This window comes from Salvelinus alpinus, chromosome 36 (assembly GCF_045679555.1).
Source record: "Salvelinus alpinus chromosome 36, SLU_Salpinus.1, whole genome shotgun sequence".
Lineage (NCBI taxonomy): Eukaryota > Metazoa > Chordata > Actinopteri > Salmoniformes > Salmonidae > Salvelinus > Salvelinus alpinus.
Genome location: NC_092121.1, coordinates 18,469,634 through 18,491,664, shown reverse-complemented (window position 1 = coordinate 18,491,664; position 22,031 = coordinate 18,469,634). Strand labels below are relative to the sequence as shown.

The following is a 22,031-nucleotide window of genomic DNA, read 5'->3' as shown; positions in this document are numbered from 1 at the left end:
GCCGACTTATTATCCCACCACAAAAATAGATCATTAAACTTATTTCCATGTTGAAATACTACTGGCTCTCTTTTGCAATGTTTTCTGGTGTTGTGCCAGGGGGTGCTTCCCTCAACAAAGTTCTCACTCTGTCGGCTATGCCTCTTGCTGCTGATGAAAACACCACCACAACTTTACACAATGGCAGCACAACATCACAAGGGTAGGCAATTTGCGTGCAACGCAAGAGTGGCCTCAAAAGGGGCTTACGCAACATAAAAGCCGCTGCTCAGCGATACAGGGCTGATTTATCAAGAAACACAGCTATGGGTGAATTGAACGGATCAGATTTGAAAGGAGAGAGGCAATTTGTCGCCTTCAGAAGTACACTGTGGTAAGTTAATAAAAAGCACACCTGAGAATGCAGCATGCTTTGGGTGCATGTTCTCTCCTCTTTGGGGGTAGAATCGGCACCGCTATGGTGGTGTTCATGGAACTGTGACGTGCGGCTGCTCTACATATGATGCAATGTGTGTTTAACCCCTGACCTGCTTGTGTGGATTTCCGCCGGGCCTTCTTGATGTCTTCCTCGTGTTTGTTCATGTGCTTGATGTCCAGCTGCTGAGTCTTCACCTCCAGATCTTTCTGCCGGTCTGCCAGGGCTTTACGGGCCTACAGCAACCCAAGCAGCAGTGTGAATACAGAAACAATATGAGTCATTTCATGCTAATCCTCAGATCTACTGAACCTACAGCTATTACCACAGTCATTGCAGCCCTTTCATGTCGGCTACCTATTTCCCCACTCAAGTCCCGGCCTCATCCCATAATCTATTCTTATTTCACATCACATCATCTCGTCTGTTGAGGCAATTCTCCAATGTCACGATGTAACACTGTTGGAAATGTAAACACAGCACTTGGCAGGCACAACCGTAAACCCACAAAATCTCCTGTGTTTAATGGACGCCAACTAAAATAAAACGAACAGGACGTTATGATCGTATGAAGTCAACCGATTGATTCATCTAGTCTATATGATTACCATGGGGAGAAAATAGGCAACAAAAAGCAACAGGTTTTTCCTGAGCAAAAAAACAGTTCATCTTATAATACGTTGAATGGTTTCAATAGTCCAACAGAATAATGCTGTGGTGTAGTCAGATCATCCCTAAACCACTTTTTCTGACAATAATTTTGGATCATTTTAAGCTTCTCTGGGAAAACCTGAATTGTAGGACAAGGGTTATAGGATGCTTTGGTTTAGAATGGTCCATACCTTCTCCACGCCTGCATAGCGGCTGGCCAGCTGCTTCCTGAGGTCTATGATGTGGTGATCGTACTTCTTCAACTCCTTCTTGAAGTTGTCTCTGAAGGTCAGCAGGGGCTTCTCCACCTCACACTGGAGCTGAAGAGGTACAGTTATTACAGTTATATTTGATATGTAATCATGTGTAACTACACTGCAACTACATTGTACCTGCCTATCTAACTACTATATAAATACACCGATTTAGAGTCCTGGTAGGCCTATACAGGATATATGTGACCTAGCTGCATAAAGCATGGATACAAATAGTCATGAAAAGTGCACTTGGGCCACTATATACGTTCAAGAGGATTTCTCACTCTTCCACACGTTACCTAACCCCATCCCATCAGACGTGGTGTCTCCGAGCTCAGAGGAGAGGGGATCATGGCGTGCTGCATGTCCGCAGCCTGGGGCTCATCAGAAGACACCACTAATTAGTCAGACAATGGAGGCCATGTAAAGCTTCAAGGCCACCTCTGCTTTATTTGAAGCATTCTTAAGACCCAGTATACTTTTTTCTTCACTGGTAATTGCTGCTGTAAGCCCCTCCCCCTCTTTTTTCTTTGCCCATGTCAGACCAGAGTGAGGTAAACAAACACCCCAGGACGTGGTCATAGAGACCTTGGATTGACCAAAGGAACACATAAATAAACTGACTGCCAACTAAGCCTTCTCTAAGGGCTCCATAGCTCATAGAAAATACATCTTATAATGTTATTGAAGGTATGAGTGAAGCATGGATGTTGTCCACTTCCGTCAGTTCACATGGAGATTTTAGAATTTGCTTGGTCTGTTACAGTACATGCAATCTATAACATCCACAGTATATTCTACCAAGACAGTAGGCTACCTTGTTGGAGAACTTGAGGTGGACTTCAGCCTCGTCATGACAACTCCTCTTCAGCTGGGCCCAAGCTTCCCCAAGGGTTCTGGAATGGGATCAAACAAGAGACATCAACCAAACTGGATAGAATGGATGGGTAAACACCCAAGTAGCAAACAGGTATATGGTGAAGAATATAGAACGAATACAAATCTATTCTGTTAACTCACTCACCCTTCCTCCTGAGCAGCCAAGGGGCTCTGGGAGAGCTTGGAGAGGTTCTTAGAGTATTCATCTTCAATCTTTATCCTGCGACAGACAAAGACAGCCATGGGGCTCTAAAGTATGGGACTCCAGGGAAGACCAATAGAGGAGAATTTTTTTTAAAGCTGACAGACTTTCAGAGGAGCATTGGGGCATGGAGACACTGTCCACCAGTATATCACCGACACCCAAAGACATACAGCACTGTGGCCACTATGATGTTCAAAGCGTATTGTTCTGTGCTGAGAAGATATCAAACAATATCCTGTAACAACAGCCTGGATATAAGTTAATGCACTTTCCTGTGGAAAGGCCAGAGATAGGAATGATGTGAGGCTGTTTACTCATGGCCACCCTGAGGGCGACTCAGAAAGGCCAGACATATTTCTGTGACATTCAATTATCCCACAAATACCCATTAACCATACACATCTGAGTAAACCTGTCCTCTACGGGAGGTCACGAAGGCCATTCCAAAGAAATGGATATGGCCAGAATCTGACATCAGGTCAGCTGTCTCACTGAACCAATGAAGAAAGGTCTATTGAGGAATGGGGCCTTTTTCTGTTGGGGAATGGGGCCTTTAAATGAATTGTGTGAATACAGTCAGGGGAAAAAGTGAAAGTCCACTTAATTCTCAAGTCTATTGAGTCAATGGGAACATTTGTTGTGGTCGCAAAATGGGGCCTCTTGCTATGCTGAAGCCTATGAAAGCATATGTTTAGGATGTCCACTTTATGAACGTCTACAACTTAACGTTATAAACCTAGTACGGTACAACACATTTATCTGAATTCAAAAGTGCATGGGGATGATATACCTGGGGTGGCAGCTAGCCTGGCGGTCAAGAGTGTTGGGCCAGTCCCCAAGTCGACTAGGTGAAAAATCTGTCGATGTGCCCTTGAGCAAGGCACTTAACCCTAATTGCTCCTGCAAGTCGCTCTGGAGAAGAGTGTCTGCTAAATAAATACAATGTAAATATATGAATAGATACTATAGAGTGGAGCCAGGTTGTCAAGGACAAAATAACCCATGCTCTGCAATAACATAATGATAATGACAAGAGAACCCTGTTTCACCCTGATAAGACACGACAAACAGTCCAAATAAGATTACGATCAAAAAATATACGATAAAGAGAATCAATAACATTTCCCAACACACAAAATACACAGTACCACTGACCCCTTCCAAGCTGACTATGTTGTGTTACCTCTCCCGGACGAACTCAGCCATCTCTTTCTGCATCTGTTTGCCCTTGAGCTGTTTCTGCAGCAGCACCTCAAAGCCGCCCACAGAGGGGGTCCCCTGGGGGTCCTTCTTGTCAGTCTGAGGGAGAGGATGGAGCATCAATCACACACGCAGACCAATACAGCCACATACTTCATTTCATGGAGAAAATGACATTGTTTACATTGAGTGTGTGTGAGTGGTGAGGGGTGTTGGGGAGTGTGTGTGTGTGGATGAGTGTATGAGTCAGAGAACTACAAATGTATGTGTCAAGGAGTGCATGTGCACGTGGGTGTGTTCGTCATTTGCGTGTGAGTTATGAGTGTGTGTGTGTGTGTCTAAGGGTTGAACAAGGAGCAGTACATCCCACTATGTGTAACAGGATGTGGATACGACAGGCAGTGATGTGGTAGCCCCACGTGAACCAGGTGACAGATTCCTTTCACACAATGGGCTTGAGCTTTGGCTGAGTGGAGCACATTATGCCACAGAAATACAGACAGCCACTGAGAACATGACTCAGTGGAACAAGAACAACCAACCAAATCACAGTTCAGTGAAAAGAGGCTTCTGTTACAATCACGTTTGTAGACACATGAGTTGGCGTTAATATGACATACAAAATCTACCCTATTGGATTCAAAGTCATATGTAACAGGGCTGAGATTCCTATAAACATAGGACGTAGGGATCTTATTCTATGAGCTGGATAGTGGTTTAGAGATGTCAGGCGCTATCTTACCCAGAAGTAGTCACAGTAGCTCCACTCATTGGGCTTCAGTAGCTGCTGCTCTGGCTGATCTGGCGTCACACTGGGCAGCGGGAAGGTGACGCAGTTGATCTGAATGCAAAAAAATAGTGAGACAAATTCAAGAGAGTGAGAGACAAGTGAGAGGTTTCTGTGAGACATCAGAGGGAGAGGAAGAAGGAAAGGAGGAGGAGGAGGATAAGAGACTAATTGCCTTCAACTCTCAGGAATGAATGTGGGAGAAACGCTATGGTTAGAGCAGACATCAAAGGTGTCATTTGTGGGAGATGTGCATAGAAGCTTCTCATTTGGAGACGTGGAGGCTCGGTTTGTGTCTGTCATGAGGACGGGAGTAAAGGTCAGGAATGAGTAAATACTCTCAGGGGGTGTTGGTCATCAAGATGGTGACCCAGAGAACCCTCGGAGGTGGAGAGGGAGGGGAGAAATGGAGGGGGACAGATGGAGGGGAGAGGGACAGAGAAAGAGGGAGACAAAAGTGAGGGGGGGAGAAAGAGAGAGCACAAACCGTCCAGTCCTGGCCTTACGATCCTTACACTTATTTGTGATAAACTAAAACAACATCATAACCTAGAGAAAGACCTACAATCATTGATACAGAGGAAACAACCAACAACAACCCAAACCACTGTAGAGCGGAGTCACAACTAAACACACCCAGCACTCAGACTGAATACACACTCTGGTCCACAGCATCTTCAATTACCCTTAGAGGACTGCAATTATGTAATGTTCACCATCTGTAACCTCTCCCTGCTGGCACAACAACATGTCCTCTATCTATGCCATACTGCCAATGACATCCCAGCAGACTACATGGACATCCAGACATGCTGAATCTCAGATGCACAAATATGTATTACATGTTCACTGCTTGGCTAAAGCACACGACAAGGAAAAAACACACTGGGCACATTTCTACTAGCTGATTACCATATTTGCTTATGTAACTATGACATTGTTTGAGGCTTTGTGTTGCAAATCATTGAGCATATTGGGAGTTGAAACTATTTAGAATTAGGGAGAGATTTAGAGAAGTTCCACACACACACACACACACACACACACACACACACACACACACACACACACACACACACACACACACACACACACACACACACACACACACACACACACACACACACACACACACACACACACACACACACACACACACACACACACACACACACACACACACACACACACACACACACACACACACACACACACACACACACACACACCTATAAGTCTGCATAATATGCATGCTTCCACACACCACATGAGATACAGTAGTAGAAACACACATTGAAGTGTCGTAGACTCTTTCTACCGCTACACAACAGGATTTACATAGTTGGTGGAGCCCAGACACTTTGTTCATTTTCTGCCTGAGAGATCAGACTGATTGTCACGGACACCAGATTTACCATCACATTGACCTGCCATCTATCACTGCTGTTGTTTATCTCCTGCTCACATCCTCCAGAAAATGAGCCCATTTATCTGCAGCATGGCTGTCTCTATAGCTCACTACTCTTTTATGGGCTCTTAGTGGGGTGCTACACTGTTAGTACTCAGAGATTCATATTCATTACCTCTGTGAAAATCAGGGAGAAATGTATGGCACTGTTGGCACTCTGTGTGGTTTATAGTAGTTGATGTTTTTGGACAGTCAGCAAATCAAGGGTGTTATGGTTCAGCCTGACAGTGTAATGGAGATTCTAAGAGAGGCAGGCAGGGTCATAGCTTATGAATGATTCACATGATGTATGGTCATTCCTGTAGTTTAGAACAGACTAATTACACTTACCCCCAACAGCAGACAGTGTTGACAAGTGTCATTTTGCCTAATCAACCAGAGGGACAGTCTGTCTTCTATCTGCATTCATTATACAGTTATTTCTACCCTAAATGCTGAGGCAAATGTAGAAAGGTTCATTTATTGCCCGGATGTTTAAAAATTGTGAGCTGGACCTCACACATTGGAATGGTTTAGCTCTGCGAAATATCACTAACAGCAGGGAAAATAACCCATGCTTAAAGACATAAAACACAGAATATAACCCATGCTTAAAGACATAAAACACAGAATATAACCCATGCTTAAAGACATAAAACACAGAAAATAACCCATGCTTAAAGACATAAAACACAGAATATAACCCATGCTTAAAGACATAAAACAGAGAAAATAACCAGTGCTTAAAGACATAAAACACAGAAAATAACCCATGCTTAAAGACATAAAACACAGAAAATAACCCATGCTTAAAGACATAAAACACAGAAAATAACTAATGTTTAAAAACATAAAACAGAGAAAATAACCAGTGCTTAAAGACATAAAACACATAATATAACCCATGCTTAAAGACATACAACACAGAAAATAACCCATGCTTAAAGACATACACAGGGTGTCAACACATAAATCTCTTGCCACCTTAGCTTAGACTATCAGAAAATAACTTTTCCCCCGGCACGTACGCGCGCGCACACACACACACACACACACACACACACACACACACACACACACACACACACACACACACACACACACACACACACACACACACACACACACACACACACACACACACACACACACACACACACACACACACACACACACACACACACACACACACACACACACACACACACACACTGAGACTGTAGGGTACTCAGCCACTGTTGCTAAGCGACAAATTACTTTTGCTGTAAAGGCACAATCCCCCATAATAACAAAAGATTCCAAGACATCCTCCACTATTCTCAGAATGCTGTGGCTTCCTCCAACTCTGTGTTCACTCATTAATTTAATGAGTGATTATTGTGTGACCGCTTTGGTAAAAACATTTTCTAATAATAATAATCAAAATAACCCATCTGAGTCTTCCAAACGACACAAGATGACACCCTAACAAGCTGTTACTCTTTCTTCTTAACAACAAGTGAAACAACACTTGAGTATGTTTAATGAGGTGGAAAACATGGCTGGCTATTCAGATGATTCAGCCCTGTGCATCTTTCTTCCATCACACTCAGGACCAGCCTTATAATATGGAGGAGACAAGGTATGGAGGAGACAAAGTTACGGGTCTACTGGTCTCAAATCAGCGGAGGCTGGTGTCACTTTAAATGAGAGGATAGGCTCATTAAAATGGATTAAAACACATTAAACACACTGTTCCATTCACTCCATTCCAGTCATTAGTATGAGCCATCCTCCCTTCACCAGCCTCCACTGTCTCTAATGGAGGGGCCATGATCCATCCCATATGGGATCTGAGACATGCTGCAGTGGGGGACATTAAAGTCGTTCATCTATTCATGACAGCTGGAAGACAGGTCATGTGACGCAACATGCATCATGGGACAACAGTAAAACACCCTCCTGGACTGACATCATGATGAACGCCATACTCAGCATCAACGACTACAACCTCCCATTATTCCATCATTACACGACACCACTTCTTCTACGCAATGAATGAGTCCCTAAACAAAGCCATGAATATCAATTATCACAGACCAATTACCCATTCATGCGATTTCTCTTTACACTGCAATGTATAAAACTGCATTATAATGGAATGAATGTAGCCTAATCTAATGGTCTCCTTTTCTGAGATATTTAGTGCTTGATCCATTCATATTTCTACAGAAGACATGACATCATGGTTAAAAACAGCACAACAGCACCCCAATCCTTTGTCAACAATGCCATCAATCAAGCCCTGTCAAAACAAAGCTCACCTGTAAAAAAAAGATCTACATATAAAAATAAAATATTTGTTTTCTATTTTTCCACAATATCAATTCAATTTGTTTTCTGAATGGCTCCAGTGTTTCCCATGGCAGTGTTTTCCATTTCAGCACCATTAATCAGCGTGCTATTGCTTTTGTAACCATGGAAACTGTCCTTGCTGCATCTCTCTGTGCAGGTCGGTGGGGCTTCACAATAGGCAGACTGACAGCTCCCGTGGCTGGAGCAGGTCAGCGAGCCCACCGAGCAGAACCAACACTGGGCACACACAGAACTGTCTGTCAGCCCTCAGCCCAGCACTCACCATCTCCTCCTACATTCCTCATTATAGGTTACATAACCACGAGGTCCAGTGTCAGAACAACTTAAACACTCTGAGAGATGTTTTACATAAATCTGGTTACATGTGGTCCACACAAATCCCTAATTTGCTAGAAATGAGTTTCTATATTTCTGAGTATAATGAGTTTAATGAATGCTAGTTATGGATATGTGGGAGTAGGAATTCAAGCTGCTTGTGTGATGTAAATGTTTTCATTAGCTGTTGTTGATGGAGAGTAGAACATAATTGTAATCATGGCTGTAATGTGGAAGTGTTGATGTTGTGTTTTGGTGAATGCAGTCCTGGGTGAACTGCATTGTCCTGCAGCTATGTGGGGTCTATTGGGGTTGGGAGGGATGCAGCATTACACTCATAGAATATGTTTCTATGTCTTCTAGAGAAGAAGACTCAGAGGGCTTGTCAGATTCTGGATTTGTCAGAGAGAAATATATTCTAAATATACCCAGAGATGTCAACTGTCAGCTACGAAGGTCTTGTGCTTTTCAAGAAAATCAAAACCCATCATACATATAAAGAGTATGATGAAACATTACTTTGCTGCATGGGATACCTATTCTTACTCAAAGTCTGCGGCAGCTTCTGTGAACTGAGAGAAATCTGAAACTCTTCATTGCTTGAGGACGCATCTCCTGTGTGTAAATGCAGCTTGTGCAAGCCTCAGTCCCAAATCCACAAGACTGATAGAAGGGAGTAGACACAGTACAGTCCATGAGAAAAAGATTAGCAGTTGACCTGTGGAAACCCCACTGATTAAGACTGATGTTCTATCCAATAGGCTGTTTGGTGTGGTGGCAGTGTTCCTGCACTGTGGGTTCCCACATTACTCAACAGAGATCTGCAGCCAAACACAGAGACTCCACTGCTACATGGACACACTGTAGCATAGTGGGTAGATGCAGTACATTTTAACGTTGGCAGATGGTCGAATGAAATACACAAAAATCTAGCCTATTGTCAAGTAAAACATTGTTATCTTCTTTCTTCTGTTCAATTATCTCAAAAGGGAATAATCCTAGCTAAAAATAAACATTCTGTCACATCTGCTGTTTCTCCCTGGTGTAATGGTGCACAGGATCTGTATCCTAAACACAGTCTGAGGCTGCTGCTGCTCTGAGAGAGAAAGGAAACAACAGAGACAGACAGAGAGAGAGAGAAACAGAGAGAGATCGAGAGTGAGAACAACACAGAGAGAAAGAGAGAGTGAGGGAGACACAGAGAGAGATGGGTAGTGAGATGGAGAGGTTCTGGGTTTGGAGCTTCAGGGTACTCACTGTTATCTTGGTCTCCTTGATCTCCTTGTTTTGCCTCTTGGCTGGTGAATTGTTCCCCGGGTTCTGTTGGGAGAGACAGGAGGCATCGTCAACGTCAAAGCTCTCCTCGGTGTCAAAGCTGGCCGCCTCCATCATCACACAACACCTCTTCTCCTCCTGCTCCTCTCTCTGCTACTCACGGGGAAACCCTGCTCCTGCAACTGAGGCTAGCTCTCACAGCCTGCTGCCTGCCTGACGTGGTGAGTCGAGTGGAGACGCGTCACGAGGGTGGGGTGGGGGGGGGAGTAGGGGGCTGGGGAGAATGGAGGGGGAGGTGTGGAGTGGAGGGGGGGGGGAGGGGGGTGGAGGCGGTTGGTCGTAGTCTTAGGAGCGTGACGAGGCTAGCCTCCGGTTAAACTGCTGTCACCCGAGTCTAGAGGTTGATGGCAGGGGGAGGATGCAGCGAGGAGCCCTGTGTCTCCCTACTGTCTATACTGAAAACTACTGAGACAACACATGGATGGAGCCAGCGGAAGAGAGCGAGAGAGAGTGCTTTAGCAATGTAAACATATGTTCCCTATGCCAATAAAGCCCCCTTGAATTCAGTTGAGAGATGGAAGACTGAAGGAGAGGTGGGGATTTATTTACACATTCGATCACCATGCCTCCCTCTTCCCTCTTCAGAGAGATTGAAAGAAAGAGACAGAGAGAAAGAGGGAGTGTGTGCGAGAGAGAGAGAGGGAGAGAGGGAGAGAGATGGTTTTGAATGAGGGAGGAGAGGATAAGGAGGGAGGAGAGGGGGCAGGGTCTGAGGGAAATGGCTTAGTGATGATAACTAGAAGGCTAATTATGATTAAGAGGCAAGTTGGAGGAAAATAGGAGGAGGAGGGAGAAAAACACAACCAATGAACAGCCTCTCTGGCCCCACATGTGTGTCTATGAGCTTTAGAGCTTTGGTCTGTGTGTGTGTGTCTGTGTGTCTGTGTCTGTGTTTGTGTCTGTCTGTGTGTGTGTGTGTCTGTGTCTGTGTCTGTGTCTGTGTCTGTGTCTGTCTGTGTGTGTGTGTGTGTGTGTGTGTGTGTGTGTGTGTGTGTGTGTCTGTGTCTGTGTCTGTGTCTGTGTCTGTGTCTGTGTCTGTGTCTGTGTCTGTGTCTGTGTGTGTGTGTGTGTGTGTGTGTGTGTGTGTGTGTGTGTGTGTGTGTGTGTGTGTGTGTGTGTGTGTGTGTGTGCGCGCGTGCGTGCGTGCGGGCGTGCGGGCGTGTGTGCGTGTGTGTGTGAGACTATGTGGTTTAGGGAGATGTGTATGTGCATACAATACTGTCTGACAGTGTGGGTGTGTGTTAGCGTAAAGACAATTCAGAGCGGTGTGGGTACAGGATGTCTGATAATAGTGTGTGGGTACAGGATGTCTGATAATAGTGTGTGGGTACAGGATGTCTGATAATAGTGTGTGGGTACAGGATGTCTGATAATAGTGTGTGGGTACAGGATGTCTGATAATAGTGTGTGGGTACAGGATGTCTGATAATTGTGTGTGGGTACAGGATGTCTGATAATAGTGTGTGGGTACAGGATGTCTGATAATAGTGTGTGGGTACAGGATGTCTGATAATAGTGTGTGGGTACAGGATGTCTGATAATAGTGTGTGGGTACAGGATGTCTGATAATAGTGTGTGGGTACAGGATGTCTGATAATAGTGTGTGGGTACAGGATGTCTGATAATAGTGTGTGGGTACAGGATGTCTGATAATAGTGTGTGGGTACAGGATGTCTGATAATAGTGTGTGGGTGTTTGTGGAGGTGTGTTTGCGGAGGTGTGTTTGTGGAGGGCTGATGCATATTTGGATGTTTTTCAGGGGTGGGGGTCCAGAGGGTAGATGAGCGGAAGAATTGATGTACACATGTGTGAGTGCATCGTATGTGAGTGCGGAGGGAGCCAAAGGGTGTGTGTGTGTTTACCCACGCGCGTGTGGTGGTGTTATCTGTGTGGGCAAGGCTGCAGCCACACTTATCCTTTCTTTCTCGCTCTCTCTCTCTCTCACTATCCTTCTCTCCCTCGCTCGTTCTACTCTCTCTCTCTCTTTCTACTATCTCCCTCTCTCGTTCTACTCTCTCTCTCTCTTTCTACTATCTCCCTCCCTCGTTCTACTCTCTCTCTCTCTTTCTACTATCTCCCTCTCTCGTTCTACTCTCTCTCTCTCTTTCTACTATCTCCCTCCCTCGTTCTACTCTCTCTCTCTCTCTCTCTTTCTACTATCTCCCTCTTTCTCGTTCTCTCTCTAATGATGGCGTTCCACCAGAGGCTGCAGCATGTTTGCAGCGAAAAGCAGAGCTGCCACCGTACGTACACGTGATCGCCCCAAGGACACCCCCCCACTGTGCCCTTCTCTCCACCCCTGCTTATTACAACACCCCCCTGCAGAGGCCCACACAACAACACAGCCAGCTGTAGTAACCCAGTGAAAGCTTCATGCTTTGCATCGACGCACTCTCACCTTCCTCCTCCGAAACATGGCGCCGTTGACCAGCACCTACCGATGTGTCCGGGCTGCTCGGAGCGTGGCGATCCAGCCAGCGGACTATCCCAGAAACCCAGGACGCCCAGTTCTCCCAGTTTGAGCTATAAAGATTCTCTTGCTGGTGTCCTTTCAAAAGCTGACAACAAACCCTGCGGCGTGGTCCAAATCTCAGCTGCCCATATGGCCCAAATCTGTCCATCTATTCTCCCGTTAGCTGATGACGGGGTACTCACTAACGGTGAGTAATTAGTCACGTGGGTTGGCCACTTCTTGGCCCAGGTTCATAGCTGCTCAAAGCAGGACTGGGGAGGACCATAGAGGACAATTTTTGTCCTGAAGAATGTTTGATGCGTGCGATGGATTTCAAGCATACCATATCAAGAATAAACAGTGAATTATTGCATTAAAATAGTTAAAAAAAATATTAGTTTGCCTGCAACATGTTATAGGTGTTACAGGAACCATTACTGAGTTTGAGCTGCTTAATGTTGATGTGAATTCAATATCAGACAACAATTTCACTCCGATCAATACGTTGAGCTGATTGCAATGTTCCAACCGTAATAGACTTAACGGGTTGGACAAAATATAGGTGTATCGGGTGAAGTCCCTTTTAAAAAGGGTATTGCAGACTGCAGTGCTGAGTTGAAAGTCTCACCTGTTTGTCCATAGTGGCTCTCCGTAGGGGCACGCCAGGGGGGTCCGTGGGATGCATAGCACTTCCTGTGGTGTAAGGTGTTCCATTGACTACAGGGGAAAAGATCAGAAATATCATTGAGATGATTGACAGATTAAACCCGCTCATTACTGAATCAGTTCAGAACGATAAACAGATGGGGGAACATACAACTCCTTCATGTATCAATCCACTATAATGGACTGGGTATCAATCCATTATAGTGAAAAGGTCAGGTTGTGCTTATGTCTTAAAGTGACATCTTAATGTTATGGAGTCGTTTGCATCCTAACAGTAGGGAATAATACATCCCCATTCATCATCCAGACAGGAAGCAGTTTGCACTCCCTTATATCTTCCGGACTTCCGGCGCCGAACAGGATGGCTGCCTCGCTTCGCGTTCCTTGGAAAATATGCAGTATTTTGTTTTTCTATGTGTTATTTCTTACATTGGTACCCCGGGTGATCTTAAGTTTCATTACATACAGCCGGGAGGAACTACTGAATATACGATTAACGTCAACTAACCACCCTTCCTACCAGGAATATGACTTTCCCGAAACGGATCCAGTGTCTTGCCTTCCACCCAATACAATGGACCTGATCCCAGCCGGCGAAGCTACACGACACCGAAAAAGGGGCAAACGTAGCGGTCTCCTGGTCAGGCTTCGGAGACGAGCACATCGCGCTCCACTCTCTAGCATACTACTCGCCAATGTCCAGTCTCTTGAGAATAAGTTCGATGAAATCCGAGCACGGGTAACATTCGAGAGAGACATCAGGGATTGCAACGTGCTCTGCTTCACGGAAACATGGCTAACTGAAAAGACGCTAACGGAGTCGGTGCAGCCAGCTGGTTTCTTCACGCATCGCGCAGACAGAAACATACATCTTTCTGGTAAGAAGAGGGGCGGGGGGGTATGCCTCATGATTAACGAGACGTGGTGTGACCATCATAACAACACTCAGGAACTAAAGTCATTCTGTTCACCTGATCTAGAACTCCTCACAATCAAATGTAGACCGCATTATCTACCAAGGGAATTCACTTCGGTCATAATCACAGCCGTATATATTCCCCCCCAAGCAGACACATCGATGGCCCTGAACGAACTCTATCTGACTCTCTGTAAACTGGAAACCACACACCCTGAGGCTGCATTCATCGTAGCTGGGGATTTTAACAAGGCTAATCTAAAAACAAAACTCCCTAAATTCTATCAGCACATCGATTGTCCGACCAGGGCTGGCAGAACTCTGGACCATTGTTATACTAACTTCCGCGACGCATATAAGGACCTCCCCCGCCCTCCTTTCGGAAAAGCTGACCACGACTCCATTTTGTTGATTCCAGCCTACAAACAGAAATTAAAACTACAAGCTCCCGCGCTCAGGTCTGTTCAACGCTGGTCCGACCAATCTGAATCCACGCTTCAAGACTGCTTTGATCACGCGGATTGGAATATGTTCCGCACGGCGTCCAACAACAACAATGATGAATATGCAGATTCGGTGAGCGAGTTCATTAGGAAGTGCATTGACGATGTCGTACCCAGAGCAACGATTAAAACATTCCCAAACCAGAAACCGTGGATTAACGGCAGCATTCGCGTGAAACTGAAAGCGCGAACCACTGCTTTTAACCAGGGCAAGGTGACCGGAAACATGACCGAATACACACAGTGTAGCTATTCTCTCCGCAAGGCTATCAAACAGGCTAAGTCCCAGTACAGAGACAAAATTGAATCGCAATTCAACAGCTCAGACACAAGGGGTATGTGGCAGGGTCTACAGTCTATCACGGATTACAAAAAGAAAAGCAGCCCCGTCGCGGATCAGGATGTCTTGCTCCCAGACAGGCTAAATACCTTTTTTGCCCGCTTTGAGGATAATACAGTGCCACTGACACGGCCCACTACCAAAACCTGCGGGCTCTCCTTCACTGCAGCCGAGGTGAGTAAAACATTTAAACGTGTTAACCCTCGCAAGGCTGCAGGCCCAGACGGCATTCCCAGCCGCGTCCTCAGAGCATGCGCAGACCAGCTGGCTGGTGTGTTTACGGACATATTCAATCAATCCTTAGCCCAGTCTGCTGTTCCCACATGCTTCAAGAGGGCCACCATTGTTCCTGTTCCCAAGAAAGCTAAGGTAACTGAGCTAAACGACTACCGCCCCGTAGCACTCACTTCCGTCATCATGAAGTGCTTTGAGAGACTAGTCAAGGACCATATCACCTCCACCCTACCGGACACCCTAGACCCACTCCAATTTGCTTACCGACCCAATAGGTCCACAGACGACGCAATCGCAACCACACTGCACACTGCCCTAACCCATCTGGACAAGAGGAATACCTATGTGAGAATGCTGTTCATCGACTACAGCTCAGCATTTAACACCATAGTACCCTCCAAACTCGTCATCAAGCTCGAGACCCTGGGCCTCGACCCCGCCCTGTGCAACTGGGTCCTGGACTTCCTGACGGGCCGCCCCCAGGTGGTGAGGGTAGGTAACAACATCTCCACCCCGCTGATCCTCAACACTGGGGCCCCACAAGGGTGCGTTCTGAGCCCTCTCCTGTACTCCCTGTTCACCCACGACTGCGTGGCCATGCACGCCTCCAACTCAATCATCAAGTTTGCGGACGACACTACAGTGGTAGGCTTGATTACCAACAACGACGAGACGGCCTACAGGGAGGAGGTGAGGGCCCTCGGAGTGTGGTGTCAGGAAAATAACCTCACACTCAACGTCAACAAAACAAAGGAGATGATTGTGGACTTCAGGAAACAGCAGAGGGAGCTCCCCCCTATCCACATCGACGGGTCAGTAGTGGAGAAGGTGGAAAGTTTTAAGTTCCTCGGTGTACACATCACGGACAAACTGAATTGGTCCACCCACACAGACAGCGTTGTGAAGAAGGCGCAGCAGCGCCTCTTCAACCTCAGGAGGCTGAAGAAATTCGGCTTGTCACCAAAAGCACTCACAAACTTCTACAGATGCACAATCGAGAGCATCCTGTCGGGCTGTATCACCGCCTGGTACGGCAACTGCTCCGCACACAACCGTAAGGCTCTCCAGAGGGTAGTGAGGTCGGCAGAACGCATCACCCGGGGCAAACTACCTGCCCTCCAGGACACCTACACCACCCGATGTCACAGGAAGGCCATAAAGATCATCAAGGACAACAACCACCCAAGCCACTACCTGTTCACCCCGCTATCATCCAGAAGGCGAGGTCAGTACAGGTGCATCCAAGCAGGGACCGAGAGACTGAAAAACAGCTTCTATCTCAAGGCCATCAGACTGTTAAACAGCCACCACTAACATTTAGCGGCCGCTGCCAACAAACTGACTCAGCTCCAGCCACCTTAAAAATGGGAATTGATGGAAATTATGTAAAAATGTACCACCAGCCACTTTAAACAATGCCACCTAATATAATGTTTACATACCCTACATTACACATCTCTTATGTATATGTATATACTGTACTCTATATCATCTACTGCATCTTGCCATCTTATGTAATACATGGACCACTAGCCACTTTAAACTATGCCACTTTATGTTTACATACCCTACAGTACTCATCTCATAGGTATATACCGTACTCTATACCATCTACTGCACCTTGCCTATGCCGTCTGTACCATCACTCATTCATATATCTTTATGTACATATTCTTTATCCCTTTACACTTGCGTGTATAAGGTAGTAGTTGCGGAATTGTTAGGTTAGATTACTTGTTGTTATTACTGCATTGTCGGAACTAGAAGCACAAGCATTTCGCTACACTCGCATTAACATCTGCTAACCATGTGTATGTGACTAATAAATTTGATTTGATTTGATTTATCTCTCCTTCGTCCCAGCTCCAGTCCATCTCACTGGGCTACGGCTCAGTACACAGCATATCTCATAGGTGTTTTTATCTTCTTCTCCCTCTGGCCCATAAGAAAACAATGGCCTTCAAATAATGCCAACAGCCTAAAGGAGATGTTCCTGTGTGTCTGTATGTGTGTGTGTGTGTCTGGGTTTGTGTGTGTGTGTGTGTCACAGCCCTGCATACGTCTACGGTAATGTCCCTACTCACATCCTACAGGGTTCTAATGGTTCCTCATCAGCCGTGATTCATGACCTGTCACTGCATATCAAGGCAGCCCATCTCAAAATGAGCTAGAGTAGTATTACAGTTGGAGTCGGAAGTTTACATACACCTTAGCCAAATACATTTAAACTCAGTTTTTCACAATTCCTGACATTTAATCCTAGTAGAAATTCCCTGTCTTAGGTCAGTTAGGATCACCACTTTATTTTAAGAATGTGAATTGTCAGAATAATAGTAGAGAGAATGATTTATTTCAGCTTTTATTTCTTTCATCACATGCCCAGTGGGTCAGAAGTTTACAGACACTCATTTAGTATTTGGTAGCATTGCCTTTAAATTGTTTAACTTGTGTCAAACGTTTCAGGTAGCCTTCCACAAGCTTCCCACAATAAGTTGGGGGAATTGTGGCCCATTCCTCCTGACAGAGCTGGTGTAACTGAGTCAGGTTTGTAGGCCTCCTTGCTCACACACACTCTTTCAGTTCTTCCCACAAATTTTCTATGGGATTGAGGTCAGGGCTTTGTGATGGCCACTAAAATACCTTGACTTTGTTGTCCTGTTCTATTTTTGTTTCATCAGACCAGAGGACATTTCTCCAAAAAGTATGATCTTTGTCCCCATGTGCAGTTGCAAACCGTAATCTGGCTTTTTTATGGCGGTTTTGGAGCAGCAGCTTCTTCCATGCTGAGCGGCCTCTCAGGTTATGTCGATATAGGACTTGTTTTACTGTGGATATAGATACTTTTGTACCTGTTTCCTCCAGCATCTTCACAAGGTCCTTTGCTGTTCTTCTGGGATTGATTTGCACTATTCGCACCAAAGTACGTTCATCTCTAGGAGACAGAACACGTCTCCTTCCTGAGCGGTTTGACGGCTGCGTGGTCCCATGGTGTTTATATTTGCGTACTATTGTTTGTACGGATGAACGTGGTACCTTCAGGTGTTTGGAAATTGCTCCCAAGGATGAACCAGATTTGTGGAGGTCTACAATTTTTTTCTGAGGTCTTGACTGATGTCTTTTGATTTTCCCATGATGTCAAGCAAAGAGGCACTGAGTTTGAAGGTAGGCCTTGAAATACATCCACGGGTACACCTCCAATTGACTCAAATGATGTCAATTTGCCTATCAGAAGCTTCTAAAGCCATAATGTCTTTTTCTGGAATTTTCCAAGCTGTTTAAAGGCACAGTCAACTTAGTGTATGTAAACCTCTGACCCACTGGAATTGTGATACAGGAAATTATAAGTGAAATAATCTGTCTGTAAACAATTGTTGGAAAAATTACTTGTGTCATGCACAAAGTAGATGTCCTAAACGACTTGCCAAAACTATAGTTTGTTATCAAGAAATTTGTGGAGTGGTTGAAAAACAAGTTTAATTGACTCCAACCTAAGTGTATGTAAACCTCCGACTCAACCTTTAAGTCTTTACTTAAGTCTTTACTGAAGACTTATCTCTTCAGTAGGTCATATGGTTGAGTGTAGTCTGGCCCAGGAGTGTGAAGGTGAACGGAAAGGCTCTGGAGCAACGAACCGCCCTTGCTGTCTCTGCCAGGCCGGTTCCCCTCTCTCCACTGGGATTCTCTGCCTCTAACCCTGTTACAGGGGCTGAGTCACTGGCTTGCTGGTGCTCTTTCATGCCGTCCCTAGGAGGGGTGCGTCACTTGAGTGGGTTGAGTTACTGACGTGATCTTCCTGTCTGGGTTGGCGCCCCCCCTTGGTTTGTGCTGTGGTGGAGACCTTTGTGGGTTATACTCGGCCTTGTCTCCGGATTGTAATGTTGGTGGTTGAGGATTTCCCTCTAGTGGTGCGGGGGCTGTGCTTTGGCAAAGTGGGTGGGGTTATATCCTTCCTGTTTGGCCCTGTCCGGGGGTTTCTTCGGATGGGGCCACAGTGTCTCCTGACCGCTCCTGTCTCAGCCTCCAGTATTTATGCTGCAGTAGTTTATGTGTCGGGGGGCTAGGGTCAGTTGGTTACCTGGAGTACTTCTCCTGTCTTATCCAGTGTCCTGTGTGAATTTAAGTATGCTCTCTCTAATTCTTTCGTTCTCTCTTTCTCTCTGAGAACCTGAGCCCTAGGACCATATGTCAGGACTACCGGGCATGATGACACCTTGCTGTCCCCAGTCCGCCTGGCCTTGCTGCTATTCCAGTTTCAACTGTTCTGCCTGCGGTTACGGAACCCCTACCTGTCCCAGACCTGCTGTTTTCAACTCTTAATGATCGGCTATGAAAAGCCAACTGAGATTTATTCCTGATTATTATTTGACCATGCTTGTCATTTATGAACATTTTGAAAATCTTGGCGCTCTCTAATTTTCTCCTTCTCTCTTTCTTTCTCTCGGAGGACCTGAGCCCTAGGACCATACGTCGGGACTACCGGCCGTGGTGACTCCTTGCTGTCCCCAGTCCGCCTGGCCTTGCTGCTATTCCAGTTTCAACTGTTCTGCCTGCGGTTATGGAACCCCTACCTGTCCCAGACCTGCTGTTTTCAACTCTTAATGATCGGCTATGAAAAGCCAACTGAGATTTATTCCTGATTATTATTTGACCATGCTTGTCATTTATGAACATTTTGAAAATCTTGGCTCTCTCTAATTTTCTCCTTCTCTCTTTCTTTCTCTCGGAGGACCTGGGCCCTAGGACCATGCGTCGGGACTGCCGCCCGTGGTGACTCCTTGCTGTCCCCAGTCCGCCTGGCCTTGCTGCTATTCCAGTTTCAGCTGTTCTGCCTGCGGTTATGGAACCGCCACCTGTCCCAGACCTGTTGTTTTTCAACTCTTGATGATCGGCTATGAAAAGCCAACTGAAAATTATTCATGATTATTATTTGACCATGCTTGTCACTTATGAACATTTTTGAACATCTTGGCATAGTTCTGTTATAATCTCCACCCGGCACAGCCAGAAGAGGACTGGCCACCCCTCATAGCCTGGTTCCTCTCTAGGTTTCTTCCTAGGTTTTGACCTTTCTAGGGAGTTTTTCCTAGCCACCGTGCTTCTACACCTGCATTACTAGCTGTTTGGGGTTTTAGGCTGGGTGTCTGTACAGCACTTCGAGATATTAGCTGATGTACGAAGGGCTATATAAAATAAAATTGAATTGAATTGAATTGAATTGACTTTAACTGTACATCAGCATGATTCATGAGGGAAGCTGAGCACCACAGCCATGTAAAAACACAACATAATGACACCTGAGGGAATCTGAGCACCACAGCCATGTAAAGACATGACATAATGACCCCTGAGGGAAGCTGAGCACCACAGCCATGTAAAGACACAACATAATGAAACCTGAGGGAATTTGAGCACCACAGTCATGTAAAGACATGACATAATGACCCAGCTCTACCTCACACATAATGGAGAATATGGAGAATATGGATCAGAGGGGGATGGATACTCTGTTAGAGAGACATATACAGAAATATATATCAAGGGATCAAGCTATTTTACGAGGTTTCAGAACAACAGTGTGCTGAAATGGAATGGTATGAAGTCTCACTAGGTGGGTATCTGCGGTATCATCAACAGAATGCTCTGCCACAGATAGGGAGCCCATGGCGGTGCAGTCATACTTATTCTAGAGCCCATGGCTGTCTCCATGAATGCTTTGCATTATCCAAGCAGACTGAGTTATGGACTCAGATACAGGCAGTGTAATATGAGCCCACTTCCTGTTCAACACTACATCACCCTCTCTAACCTTACCCCCAATCCGCCCAATCCCTAACTTCCTGGGGCTCGTCTCCAGTGCCGGCCCGGGCATCCGGAGCCCAGGGAGGATCCGGGCTGGACTAGCCAGGCAGAGAGATCCTTCAACCTGGGCTCCATTACTGCCCGCGCCCCTTCTGGGAGGATTAGCCTTGTCTGGTCTGACAAATCCCTACAGCTGGCTGTTCTCTCCCTGGTTGTTCTCCCAGTGTGTGGAGAGAACATGCCAGCAGTGGAATACCATACTACTGGCCTGGGATGGTGTTCCTCAGACATACAGTAATGAGAGGCAGAACCTGGAATGCCCCTAAATAAGCCAACAAGGGTTCCAGCTAGCTCGGTCAGGTTAGATTGCTAAGGCTTCAGTTGTACAGCTACTACACAGCGAAGAAGAGGAATTGCTATATTGATGCAAGCAACACTTTTGACACTTATTTAACTCAATAGATATGGTAGATTTAAATCAGAAGAGGCTTGATGTTACCTTCTGGTAAGGAGTTCCTTTGTGCCGGTGGTCTCACTGGGGTTCCATAAGTAGCGGAGGGCCGTTCCCATGTTGTTTCTGGAAGGACACATAAATGGTTAAAGCCAAATGAGGAGTAAGGCACAATGGACACACAGTTCCACAGTTTCCCTGAACGCTGAATGAAACTCTAAAGAACACAGGTGGAGAGCACAACCATTCAGAAATGTTCATAAAGTATTGTAGAGGACATGGTCACACAGGACTATAGCGGGCGACTACAGTGTTCTGATAATCAGTGTTCTCTTTCAGTTGAGAACGGAGAAACAAGAAGAGAATACTTGAAATGAAAAGTATTGAAATGAATGATTCACTTGCAGAAAAAACGATTGAGATTCTTGACATTCTCTCAGAATGTTCCCGGCATCAAAGAAACATCATTCCAGTTAGTGGAGCAAGAAGTCCTTTGTTATCTGGACAGTGTTAGAGATGCTTTCTGACTATCAATCAGGCAGAGACACTGTATATACAATGATCTGATAACATCGGTACATTACATGCTCTTGAGTAATAAAAGTGTTCGATTTGCTTGAAAATACAACTGAGTGCCCTTTAAAAATAGCATCTCTAATCAGTGTAATTCAAAAACACATTCTAATCATTATGCAGTTCAATTAAAGTCCATAATAGAATTCAGTATAATAATGAGTGTTACAGCATATGGTTTTATAAAATAGCCCCTGGGTCTTTATCTCTACTACAGTGTGTGGTGTGCCAAGGTGCAGTGTTCTGCCAGA

General features: G+C 45.5%; 1 protein-coding gene across 1 annotated transcript in view; it reads right to left on the bottom strand.

Moving 5' to 3' along the window:
* Positions 1-22,031, bottom strand: part of LOC139564762 (growth arrest-specific protein 7-like) — a 36,498-nt gene that overhangs the window by 6,587 nt on the left and 7,880 nt on the right. The window contains exons 3-11 of the mRNA XM_071384554.1: positions 21,256-21,333; positions 12,927-13,015; positions 9,769-9,831; positions 4,350-4,448; positions 3,591-3,706; positions 2,348-2,422; positions 2,141-2,219; positions 1,258-1,386; positions 528-651 (exon numbers count right to left, since the gene is read on the bottom strand). Of these exons, the coding sequence (XP_071240655.1) occupies positions 528-651; positions 1,258-1,386; positions 2,141-2,219; positions 2,348-2,422; positions 3,591-3,706; positions 4,350-4,448; positions 9,769-9,831; positions 12,927-13,015; positions 21,256-21,333 (852 nt within the window). The remainder of the gene's footprint in view (positions 1-527; positions 652-1,257; positions 1,387-2,140; positions 2,220-2,347; positions 2,423-3,590; positions 3,707-4,349; positions 4,449-9,768; positions 9,832-12,926; positions 13,016-21,255; positions 21,334-22,031) is intronic.